The 12,275-nt window shown below is 56.3% G+C and overlaps 1 protein-coding gene across 7 annotated transcripts in view; it reads left to right on the top strand.

Moving 5' to 3' along the window:
• Nucleotides 1-9,942, top strand: part of PACSIN1 (protein kinase C and casein kinase substrate in neurons 1) — a 47,883-nt gene extending 37,941 nt beyond the window's left edge. For 6 of the 7 annotated variants that reach the window (XM_017663098.3, XM_017663100.3, XM_017663101.3 and 3 more), the window contains 9 exons: nucleotides 1,799-1,924; nucleotides 2,850-3,006; nucleotides 4,157-4,392; nucleotides 4,788-4,943; nucleotides 5,037-5,212; nucleotides 5,617-5,737; nucleotides 5,835-5,962; nucleotides 6,527-6,714; nucleotides 7,213-9,942. In XM_017663098.3, the coding sequence (XP_017518587.2) occupies nucleotides 1,862-1,924; nucleotides 2,850-3,006; nucleotides 4,157-4,392; nucleotides 4,788-4,943; nucleotides 5,037-5,212; nucleotides 5,617-5,737; nucleotides 5,835-5,962; nucleotides 6,527-6,714; nucleotides 7,213-7,322 (1,335 nt within the window). In that variant the 5' untranslated portion in view covers nucleotides 1,799-1,861 and the 3' untranslated portion in view covers nucleotides 7,323-9,942. Of the gene's footprint in view, nucleotides 1-1,735; nucleotides 1,925-2,849; nucleotides 3,007-4,156; nucleotides 4,393-4,787; nucleotides 4,944-5,036; nucleotides 5,213-5,616; nucleotides 5,738-5,834; nucleotides 5,963-6,526; nucleotides 6,715-7,212 lie in introns of all 7 variants that reach the window. The other variant, XM_073225048.1, reaches the window with a different exon arrangement.
• Nucleotides 9,943-12,275: the final 2,333 nt, after the last annotated feature.

Here is a 12,275-nt window from a genome sequence, read left to right as displayed (position 1 = left end):
CTGTAATGGTGAGAGAGGACCCCAAGGTGTCCCCATCAGGGTGCACCATGTCATTTCCCCACTGCCATGGGTGGGTTCTACCTTCAGTCCTGTGAGGGAATGCCCCGACCACCAGCCCACTGACAGATGAACATTATTTGGATCCCAAAGAGCAGAACTCTGTCTTTAAGGGTTCTAGATGGGGCTCAGGCTCTGGGGATACTTACCTAACCTGCCTGAAAGTCCCGCATTAAATATCCCTGTTTTACTTCTCTGATTCTGAATTCAAAGTATTCTTTATGAAGTGAGCTCTGCTTTATAAGTGAAAAGTGCTAAGCTAAGAAGAAAAATTCAGACTCATTTCTTTGTCCCTTGATGACTTCCAGCCACCTTCCCTCTACCTGTCCCCCTCCCCCACCCTGACATGAGTTTGTAGGAGAATCTGTCTGAGGTTTTGCTAAGGGGAAAGGAGCAAAACATACTTAGTGCCTGAGAGGGGCAAGGAGGTAGTACTGGGTTCTTCCTGGGAACAGAGCACTAGCCTCTGGACAGATAGGGAGACTGTGGCTAGAGAGGGAAGGGACATCCTTGGTCAAGAATCCTCACTTGTTGGGGCCACCTGCCCTGAGCCTGAGGGCCAACTGCTGGCAAGGGACCCCCAGGTTGGACTGAATCTTGCAGTCCTCACCCTCACAGGGTTCCCAGTCCCCAAGATTGCAGCACAGAGGCAGGGGGCATCCCCTGCCCGAGGCTGACAGCTCCTAGTGGGGTCAGGCCTGTCCCGGCCTTGCTGCCCTTTGAAGACCAGGCCTCTAGCCCTCTGGGTCCTGTCCCCTGACTGCTGAGCTCTTCTTACCTGGGGTGGCAGCAAGGCCTGGGTTGGGGATGGGAGTAGGGCAGCCTTCTCCATCCCTGGGGCAGCACACGGCCTAGATTAGCCAGCTGTGATGCCTGATGACAGATCCAGGCCACACACAGCTGTCCTGATGCTCACAGTAGTCTGACCTGTGGGCCATGAAGCTGCATGTCCAGGACTCTTAGGAGACATGTAAGCAGCTAATGGAGGCTTTTGAGGCTGGACACCAGGGTGGCCAGGAGGGCATTTACAGGGACCAGCGGCTCAGAGAACTAAGGCACTCAGCCTGGGCTGGAGGTGGGAGGGGGCCCTTCTTCCAGTTTCCCAGGAAGCTTGGATCCAGGCTGCAAGTGGGGGGTTTGGGGAGCTGAGACCAGGGACTCTGTGTTGGGTGAGGGTGGGGGAGCTGAGGAGGATCTTCTGGGCTGCTGCAGGGGTCTGGCTGTGTCAGGCAGGTTGAGAAGCCAGCTGGGGTTCATTGAGCCCCATTGGGTTCTACAGGGTGCCGGTCCCTGTGGAGGGGTACAGACATGGAAAGATAAGCCTGATTGCGGGCTTTGAGGGGCAGTATGTGTCTACAAAGCAAACCGCACACTTATATAGAGTGAATGTGTAACTGTGGCTCCAGCTTTCAGCTCCGAGTCCAGGAGCACAGAAACAGCTGGGGGAGCATGGTTCTCATGGTTGCGGCAGGCCTCTGAGAAGAGGTACCCATGTGGGAGCTGGAGGAAGAATTTGGGGGAGAGGGGAAGGAGAGGACATGAAGTGAAGGGCTCCTGGGGCGCTGGGCATGAGGGGGGCTACAGGTGACTCTTGGGGTTTCATCAGAGGTGTTGAGCTAGTCCCTGGGCAGGAAGTCCCCAAACCAAGGCTCATGTCTCTGGCAATTTGGGACCCCAGGCCTGGAATGGAACACGTGGGGCACTTCCCTCATCTCCAAGGATCTTTCTCCCGCCCTCCCAGCGCATGAACAGCCCAACCTGCTGATCATCGCTCTGCATCAGTCCAGCCCCCCACGGCCACACCATGTCTGGCTCCTACGACGAGGCCTCACTAGCTCCAGAGGAGACCACTGACAGCTTCTGGGAGGTGAGGCTTTGAAGCTCCCCAGGTCAGGGGACCAGACAACCTGGCTGTCTGGGAAGCCAGGCTCCCCCCACCCCCACCCCCCCATGCAGGCAGCTGTAGCCGCGAAGTGGGGTAAAAAGATTACTGTCCACAGGAGCTCAGAGCTCCTCTGCCCCACAGCTGCCCCCGAGACATCTGGTAGCATTTCATGATGTGGAATAAGCTGCTCCTGATGCTCTGCTCTGGGGGTCCTGGCTCAGACCCTGGCCCTTCTTCACACAGCCAGGTGTGGGGCTTCACAGTTTACACAGTCTTTCACAGCTGCTGCCCACCCCTACCCTGTGAAGTGGGCAGCAGGTGGAGCACTGGTCAGAGAAGTGGAGTGAATTGGGGGAGCCCCATGGCAACGAAGGGGTGGAGACAAGACTAGAAGCCAGCATTTCAGGAGCCTTCCAAAATATTTGAGACCCAGAAAAAAAATTTTCTATTGGCTTCCAAACCCAAAGTGAAAACTGCCAAACCTAAATTAATAAGTGTCTAATGAGATGTCTACAAAACATAATATTATGTCAAGAAGCTGCAGCTCAACTCAATGCTTATATGATTCTATATAAATATAATAGATTTAGCTCACACGAACTAAATGAATAATTCATTCTAGTCCAAGTCCAAATTATAAAAATCCCTATGCATTTTGTGGCAGCAAGGAAATTATGTTTACAGTGGGATGAGGGGGTGTAAGAGACGGTGGGGTGTGATGCAGGGTGCCAAGGCTTTTGAAATGAGGCGGTCTGGAGCCCCCAGTGCATCACCACCGGATGCGCGGCAGTGAAGGGAGAAGATCGGTGCGGCAGGCGCCCCCTGCAGGACGCGGCATTCAGGGCGGGCGCACCGGGTTGGCGGGGCGGGGAGCCCGCGGGAGTAGTGCCTGCCCCTTGGCCGCCAGGTGGGGAACTACAAGCGGACGGTGAAGCGCATCGATGACGGGCACCGCCTGTGCAACGACCTGATGAACTGCGTGCAGGAGCGCGCCAAGATCGAGAAGGCGTACGCGCAGCAGCTCACCGACTGGGCCAAGCGCTGGCGTCAGCTCATCGAGAAAGGTGCTCCCCCATGCCCACCCGTATGCACGCCCCGGACCTCAACAGGTCCCCCAGCTGCCTGGGTCCTGGGAGCACCAGCCACTTGGATGCATGTGCATCCTCCGGCAACAGGGCCTTTGCGGGCACTGACCCTACATCTGCATTCCTCCCCTCCCAAACCAAGCCTGGCCTCCCTCTCCCTGCTCAACTCAACTTGATACAATTATAGGTTGGATTAAAAAAACAGTAATTTTAATTTTCAAATAATTTAAACTTAGAGAATAGTTGCAAAATAGTACAGAGAACTGCATACCCTTCACCCAGTTAGCATTGTACCATTTATTTTTTTCACCGCTCTCAAATTTAAAAAATGCTTTTTTTCCCAAACTGTTTAAGTGGAGCCTTCACCCTAAGTCCTTCACATATCTCCTAAGAATAAGAACATTTGCTCATGTAACCATAGTTCAACTGTCAAATTCAGGACATTTACTATGGCCCACATGCAAACTTTGTTATAGCAACTGTTTGTGCTGGTCCAGGATCCAATCCAGAATCACACATTGCATTTAGTTATCCTGTCCCTAGATTCCTTTAATCTGAACAGTTTCAAGTTGGGCTCTACATGTATTTGTTAATGTTTTTCTCTCCCACTAGACTCTAAACCCCAAGAGGGCAGAGGCTGGGTCCATATTGCTCAGCAAGTGCCTGGCAAAGAGTTGATGCCCAATATACAAGCAAAAGACTGGAATGTCTGGTTCCAATGGCTTCCTGGCATGTCTCCATGTCATCCAACCAACCAAATGTCACTAGTTGGTTCTTGAGTTGATATTCAGCCAACATTCCTGGAGGACATACTGGTGGTATACTGGTCTTTTGAGGGCTCATGGGATCCAGGCTGTCTCCCATGGGCTCACAAGCTGATAGGGAGACAGGGAGGAGGCACAGAGGCAGATACTATAAGAAGAATTTAGTGAGTGCTGCAGGCTAGGAATGTGAGGATAGAGTAGTCAGAGAAGGCTTCCTGGAGGAGGTGGCTGTGCTTGGGCCCTGGAGGATGGATAAAACAAAAGAGAGCAGAGGAGGCTATTTCTGCTGCTGTGGGAACTATGGGAAAAGCCTCAGAAAAAAGAGGTGTGAGGGGGGCCTACTGACCCCATCCCCGTTTCCTCAGGCCCACAGTATGGCAGCTTGGAGCGGGCCTGGGGCGCCATAATGACAGAGGCAGATAAGGTGAGTGAACTGCACCAGGAGGTAAAGAACAACCTTCTGAACGAGGACCTGGAGAAGGTCAAGAACTGGCAGAAGGACGCCTATCACAAGCAGATCATGGGCGGCTTCAAGGAGACCAAGGAGGCTGAAGATGGCTTCCGCAAGGCCCAGAAGCCCTGGGCCAAGAAGATGAAGGAGGTATCCAGTGGGTGGCTGCTGTGGATGGGGCCAGGGAGGGTGGCTGAGCTGAGAGGGGCAGTCTGATCAGAGGGAGGGTGTCTGTAGATGGGGGGAAGGCAGTGCCCACAGGGATGCCACACAGCCTTCCAGTAGGAAATGTCCACAGTGGCAGGCACTGCAGTGCCTGTCCGATGGGAGGGTGTGCGTAAGGGCAGCAGGCAGGGCCATGCAGGGAAACATCCACAGATGGGTGGGCACCGGTCCCAGATACCTGGAGCTGGGCCTGCAGTCCTTCTGCCTCATAAGGATGTGAGCTCACAGCTCCCACCTCAGGAGACAAGAAATGGACAGTGGGAGGGTTTTCTTCCTTCTTACAAGAAGGAGCCCTGCCTCCTGTTATCCCCTCCCCATAGCTAGAGGCAGCCAAGAAGGCCTACCATCTGGCCTGCAAAGAGGAGAAGCTGGCCATAACACGGGAGATGAATAGCAAGACGGAGCAGTCAATCACCCCTGAACAGCAGAAGAAGCTGCAGGACAAAGTGGACAAGTGCAAGCAGGATGTGCAGAAGGTGCCACAGGGCTGGGATCCGAGGGTCCCTGGTGGCTGGTGGCTGGAAGCTTCAGGCTAGGGTCTTACTCTCCCTTTGCCCTGATGCCTACAGACGCAGGAGAAGTATGAGAAGGTGCTAGATGATGTGGGCAAGACCACACCCCAGTACATGGAGGGCATGGAGCAGGTGTTCGAACAGTGCCAGCAATTTGAGGAAAAGCGACTGGTCTTCCTCAAGGAGGTGCTGCTGGACATCAAACGTCACCTCAACCTAGCTGAGAATAGCAGGTAGCTGGGCATGGCAGCATGGTGGACACGGGCACAGGCAGCAGAGGGTAGAACTAGTATGCAGGGCATCCTGGCCCCTGTGTTATAGTAACACAGCGCTGCAGGGGCCAAGGGGGAAGAGATTCCAAATGCAGTGGCTGCCTGTGTGTAAGTCATGCACATTAGGTACTCAAGAAACATCCTTGGATGGATGGGTGAGTGGCTAAGGTGGGGATGGAGAAGGGTGCCCACTGGGCATGCTGGGAGCTGCCCACACTGAGACTGTGCCTTGGAAGCTCCACCCAACTCCTAGCTGGAGGGCATGCCAGCACCCTGGGCCCCTGAATGGGCTCTGGCCCTCCCTAAGGTTGAAAAAGGGCCTTGGTTCATCTTGTCCCCCACCTCCCCATCTCCTCTGTGCACAGCTACATCCACGTGTACCGGGAGCTGGAGCAGGTCATCCGGGGGGCCGACGCCCAGGATGACCTCAGATGGTTCCGCAGCACTAGCGGCCCAGACATGCCCATGAACTGGCCCCAGTTTGAGGTGAGGGTGTGTGGGGATGGAGAAGGGAGTCTGAAAAGCCTGGAAGGGGGCTCAGGGAGCAGCGCTCTGGCCTGACTGCTCCCCTGGCACCCACCAGGAATGGAACCCAGACCTCCCTCACACCACCACCAAGAAGGAGAAACAGCCCAAGAAGGCAGAGGGGGTGATGCTGAGCAACGCCACTGGGGTGGTGGAGCCCACATCCCAGGCAGGGGACCGTGGCAGGTGAGTGCCTCCTGTGGAGCTTCCTGGGCCTGCACACTGGGGCAACTGAATTTTACTTCAGGAGACAAGAAATGGCCTGAATTACAGCAACCTCATGCTTCTCTCAGATAGTGGTAGCTGATCCTTTGAAAGCACCTACTGTGTCCCCAGCACTGTTCTAAGCATTTTCCATATATGAACTCATTGAAGCCTCCTAACATTCTGAGAACTGTGTAAACGGTCTCATTTACAGAAGGAGAAACTGAAACCCAGAGAGGTTAAGTGACTTGCCCAAGGTCACACAGCTAGTCAGTGGGCCTCAGAGCCGGAATATGATGCCCAAGAGGCCAGGCTCCAGAATCCTCACTCTTAACCACCAGGCTGTACCACCCCTCTCAGAAAAGGGGTCGGATGTTCTCTGGGGTCTCTTTAAGCACCTCCTCACTCTAGGGCTGAGTGGAAATGCTAATAGTCCTGCCTCCCATCTGTTTAAAGAGCTTTCAATGAGGGCCGTTGGCTCTGGACCCCTCTCACGAGGCCCATCCGTGAGAGGCAGTACATGCCAGGTCCTCTCTCCACCCTCAGTGTCAGTAGCTATGACAGGGGCCAGCCTTATGCCACCGAGTGGTCGGACGACGAGAGCGGGAACCCATTTGGGGGCAATGAGGCCAACGGGGGTTCCAACCCCTTCGAGGACGACGCCAAGGGGGTGCGTGTGCGGGCACTCTACGACTACGACGGCCAGGAGCAAGATGAGCTCAGCTTCAAGGCGGGTATGGTGCGGGGGCTGGCGGGGCGGGGCCTGAGGGCAGGGGAAGCAGGGATTTGCGGGGCATGAGGCGGGGGCGGGGCCTGAGGGCAGGGGAAGCAGGGATTTGCGGGGGCCGAGACTCAAGCTGGAGGGCGACTGCGGGTCGGAGAGTGGCAATTGGGTGGCGGGGACGGAGTCAGGACCTGAGAATCGAGTGAGGGCAAGTCCAGGGCGTGGGGGACTGGGACGGGACCAGAGAAAGAGAGCTGGGGGCGGAGCCTGGGCCTTGGGAAGCTGGTCTGAGACCCAGTTAGGTGTGTGGCTGGGGCAGCAGGTGGGTGTCGGGTGCTGCTGGCGCTGTTCTTCAGCGGCGGGCTTTGGGGCAACGATTGGGGTCAGGGTGGGAGGGGGCTGGGCATCGGGGTCGCCCAGCATAATCGTTTTGGAGGGCTAGCAGTGTGGGGTGGGAGTCCGCCCTCTCTGAGCTCCTGTCACGGAGCTCCTCTGTGCCTCTTCCTAGGAGATGAGCTCACCAAGCTGGGCGAGGAGGACGAGCAGGGTTGGTGCCGCGGGCGGCTGGACAGCGGGCAGCTGGGTCTCTACCCAGCCAACTACGTGGAGGCCATCTAGCTGCCCTTCTGCCCTCCGCACTTCCCCCCTCCGTCACCCACAGCCTCCCCTCCCTTCTCACTCTCGTCTCCCTCCCCTTGCCATAGAGTTCCAGACATATTTTCCGACCAAGCTTTTATTTTTTTAAAAGTTAAAACAGGACAAAACAAAAATTACAAAGAGACAGAGCACTCTCAGGGCCGCCCGGAGGCCAGGGTGGTGGGACTTGCGGTGATGGCTCCAGCGTAGGCGAGGGTTTGGGGACTTAGCGCAACAGAGACATCACGTCTGCTCTTCAGATCCCACCAAAGAGTCTCCGGGGCCCTGAGGGATGACTCCTGGACCCTTCGCCCCTGTCCCACTGCCCCCACCCTACCTCAGCCCTGCCCTCCCTCCTCAGGCCGCCAGCACCTGCCCCCATTCCCTGGGCCTGGTTTTCCCCACCTCTGCCTCCTGTCCACCCTGCTGCCCTTCCACAACCGCCCTTTTCAAAGGCCTCCACTCCAGACCCCAGAAAAAGGAGGCCTCCCAGTCTGTAGTCTTCCACTGCCTTGGGGAGTGCCCTTCTAGTTCACCCCTAAGGATTGGGGGGCCTGAGGAGGAATGGTCACTCTCCTCCCCCTTAGAGATTCCCAGGAATCCCCAGGCTCCCCCAGACACAAAGAGGAGTAAGCTGGACTTGGTGACAGTCGGTGGTGTGGAGGAGGGTGAGAGAAGGGGCAGCAGTCCGCCGCCTTCCCAGGCCAGGCTTGGCGCCGCTGAGGGACGGCGACTCCGCCGGGGCCCTTCATCCTGTGGGCACAGGCTCCTCCTCAGGGCCACACCCCTCCGGCACTCGCAGAGACCCCGCTCCCTCTCAGAAGTCCTCAGGCTGAGGGGAGGGGCCTCAACGCCCCGGGCACAGCCGGCGACAGTAGCAGCCTCCTCCCGTTTCTTGGGGAGGAGAGCATCGCCCGCCCATTCTGCCTCCCTCCCTCCTTGTCCGTCTAAAACCGCAGAATCACTAGGCGCAGCCAACCTCCACGAGACTCCCCATCCCTCTCTCCTCCTCTCTGGCATGCCTGGGGAGACACTGCAGGCCCAGGGAAGCTTCCAGCCTGGGGAGAGCCTGCAGCCAATGGGAGAGGCATGGGGTTGGCAGGGGGGAGAGCCCTGGCCCTCAGGAGCAGAACAGTCATCCTGTCTTTCTTCCTTGTCCCCCGCCTGCCAAACCCAGCGCTAGTCCCTGGAGCCACACTCCCCTTGCTGGCAGCCTCTCCATATCTCCAAGCTTGGGTCTCAGTTAAAGGACTTTTGGGGATGGGAGGAGGCAAAGGGCCTGCCCAGAACAGGAGTGTTTCCCATGGTTGGTGAAAGTGGTGCTGGATTACCAAGTATCCATACCAAGTATGGCCTCCCCCTGGGAATGGGTGGTGCAGAAGCAGGCAGGGCTGGACAAGACCCCAAGAGTGGGTGGGGGGAATGGCTAGAAAAGGAGTCTCTTGGGAAGGTCTGGAATGAGTCCCTGGGACTTTCTGAGGCACCAGGTGAGCCTTGATCACAGCTGATACCACTTCTGAGCCTCAGGACTTAGGACCCCCCTTTCCAGAGACAATACCAGCCCCCCTGGGCCTTCAAGTAAAGAGAGTGTGAAACTCCAGCCCTTCTGTCACCCCTCAGTCCTCTTTTGTTCCCTGCTTCTTCCAACAACCCTCTTTTAGGAGGTCATAGACCCCAGCCTCAAAGCCCTGACCCTGTTAATGTGGGCAAGAAGATCCCAGCAGACTGGCAGGGGTCTGAGCTGGGGCTGCCCTCCCTCAGGGCCTGGAGAGTTGGGGGGTGGGGTGATGGCACTCCCAGGAACAGGCACACTTCCCCCAGCATCCCTCTTCTTGTCACTGTCTGCTCACTGGGCCTTTGCTGCAGCCTGAGATGTGCCCTAGGCCAAACAGAGCCTGAAGCAAGATTGCGGAAGGCCTCAGTCCTCCAGACACCAGAACAAGAGCCTTTTCAGCTTCTCTTCCAAGCAGAAGTTGGGGTTAGAGGTCTCTGCCCCCCACCAAGTACCCTTTGAAGGCAGGAAGCTGGCACATGTGCACCTTGGGGCCTGGGCTCCCCCTCTCTGTGCCAGCAGCTTCCCAACACTTGGGGAAGGGATGTGGCTCCTCTGGACCCCAGGCCTGTACCCCTTAGCACTCTAGCTGCCCACTCTGGGGGACTTGAAACCCCATTCCTTTTGAGTAACCACCGCCGCAGCCCCTTTTGGGGCCACTCTCTCCTTGGGACCCCGGAGTGGGAAGGTCTCCCAGCTGGAAGACCCTCTGAGCTCCAGGGACCCAGCCCCACCTATCAGCACTGGTGTCAGGGCATTCAACACAGCACCCCTCGCTGTGCCCACCACCTCCTGTAGCCCCCGCCCGCACCCTCAATGCTGCATGGGCCCTCCCTGTGGGGCTCGGTGTAATGTGTTTTGTCCCCAGTTAACCACTGTTCTGCGGCCTGACTCTGTAAAGAGCCTGTGCTGCCCTGATGCCCACCTCTGCCATCCTTGGCTTCTTGACTCCATTAGTCTGACACTTGTGAAACTCTGAGAAGTGCTGTGGTCTCAGCAATGCACCTGTTTTATACATGATTTAAAGGTATATAAATACAAATATATATATATATATATATATATATATATATATATATATATATATATATATATATATAAGTTGTGATTGTATGACTGTGGATAAAATCCAGAACTGTGTCAACCTGGCTGGACATTGTTATCTTGAGTCGTATCTTTCACTCCCTCTGAGAGTTACATGTGGTTGGGGTATATGTTGGCAGAGGTAGTGCCCAGCATGACTGGGTGCTTTCCTGGCTGACCACCAACTGGCTAGAAGACTGAACGCTGGTCCCTTCACCTTCCAGGGCCCTGAGGCTGTGGCCTTTAGGGTCCTGGGTGCAGGTGATGAGATCTGACCAAGATAGCTAGGGCATTTGGAGTCCCAAACTCAGAGTTCAAGGGTGAATTTGACCCACAGGCAGATTTCAATTTTTAAAGCAAAACTCTAGAAGGACTGCTGAGGCCTGTGGTTCCTGTCTATCCACAGTCCCAGGCTCCCTATAGTATGACATTGGGCCATGCTACATTTTCTGCGTCCTGCCCGACCTCCAGCATTTCTGTCTGGGACCCCTAGGAGGGCTCCTGCAAGAGATTTCCTCAGGAGGCTATGCAGGATGGGGTCTCTGGGTCTCTGTATTACCAGGCCCAGGCCCTGCTCTAGTCTCCCCACCTCCAGCAAGATCTCTTCTGGGACAGGGCAGGCATCCCAGGCCCAGTCCCAGTTCTGCCATCAGTTCATTACATCCCCATGTCCTGACCCCAGCCTCATCTCCCCACAGTCTAGTTAGATGTCTCTCTGAGGCCCCTCTGGCCCTGGCAGCCGGACAGGACCCTGACACAAATCTGTTCAAGGCAGATACACTGCAGTCCCCTTGCCCCCTGCCCCCAGCTATCCCCTAGCCTCAGGGTGTACCCAGGAGGGAGAAAAGGTCAAGATGAGGTTGAATCTGTTCTCTACCCTGTATCTTGCACCCCTCAAATCTGCCTCCAGTGACAAGCCCCTGCTTTTAGCCAATCAGAGAACTTCAAGTAAAGACAAAAGGTTTCCTTGTCTTATTCGTGCAGGTTGCTGCATGTAGTTATGGGAGCCCTGCAGGCAGGGTCCTGTGAAGAGGGTCAGGGAATACCTAGGTTAATGGGGCTCTGATGGGCAGATGTGTGGAGGAGGAAGAGAAATCTGGTTTGCCACCAGCACACAAGGTGTCACGGATGTGTGTGTGCCTGTGGCAGATCCACAGCCCAGACAGCTGCCCCATCTGACCCCCCACAGCTCCCCTTCTGGAATGGCTCCAGCAACCCACTCCTAAACCCTAATCCCCCTCTGCTTCCTCCCCCACAGCCCAGCCTGGGATCGGAGGCCTCTGCAGGTCCAGGCCCAGCTGGGGACATACATGCAGGTGGCTCAAGGGACTCAGTTGGGGGCAGGGAGGGAAGACTGAAGATAAAACCAGTTCAGCGGAGTTGAGCTGGTTCTGGCCAGGGTCCCAGGCTGCCCTCTCCCTGAGGGTGGGCAGACAGCAGGGGCCCAGTGAAACACAGGCCTTGGGCAGGGCCCCCTCCTTCACCCAGTCCTGGCCCAGCTGACAGATGCCAAGGTGCTGTTTGCTCACTGCCAGGAGTAAACTTTCTTCTGGAGACAATGAAATTGCTGAGGGCACAGGTGGCAGTACAGGGCAGTGTTTAACCCTTAGTGGTTTGGGGAGCACTGGCTGGCTCCCTGTCCCATCTCCTAGAAGCCTGTCCTCAGAAGCTAAAGGTCAAGGGAGGCTAAGGGTGCCAACCAGTCAAGAAGCAGGAGGCGTGGAGGGCCAGAGAGAGCCCCGTCCTGGTGGGTTCAGTTCCAGGTTCTGCCACCAATTGGCTGTACAACTGTAAACAAGTTACTCAACTGTTCTGAGCCTCATTTCATCATCTGCAAAATGGAAGAGTAACCCGGCCTTACAGTTTTGCTCGGAAAGTTAATGACGATCAAGCAGCGGAAGCCCCTGCGTATAGCTGGCCCTCAGGGCCCGTGAGCCAGATGAGCAAACATTTGAGAAAAGCATGAGGAAGCTGAGTTGTGCTGCCCAGGAGAGGGGTCCCCACTTCCCCAGCACACACACACGCCTGACCCACAGCCCCTCCCCGACACACTCGCAACCCTCACACCCTGCTGCTGACTCACAGCCCATGGAGGGAGCTGCAGAGGCCCGTGACCTCTCCTCAAGAGGGACACTGCACAGCCAGCCTTCCCCCTACCTTGTCTGAGGCAGAGCCAACATTCCATGAGGGGGCTGAGCTCCCAGCTTCTCCCACAGCCCCTTGGTTGGTCCAGCAGAGACAAGGGCACCAGGTCCCTTCACAGGAGGCCTGCCTGCCCCAGGCAGGAAGCTGAGCAAGGA

This window comes from Manis javanica, chromosome 16, assembly GCF_040802235.1.
Source record: "Manis javanica isolate MJ-LG chromosome 16, MJ_LKY, whole genome shotgun sequence".
Classification (NCBI taxonomy): Eukaryota; Metazoa; Chordata; class Mammalia; order Pholidota; family Manidae; genus Manis; species Manis javanica.
Note: the sequence above shows the minus strand (reverse complement) of the source record. Positions and strands in the feature narration are given on the sequence as shown.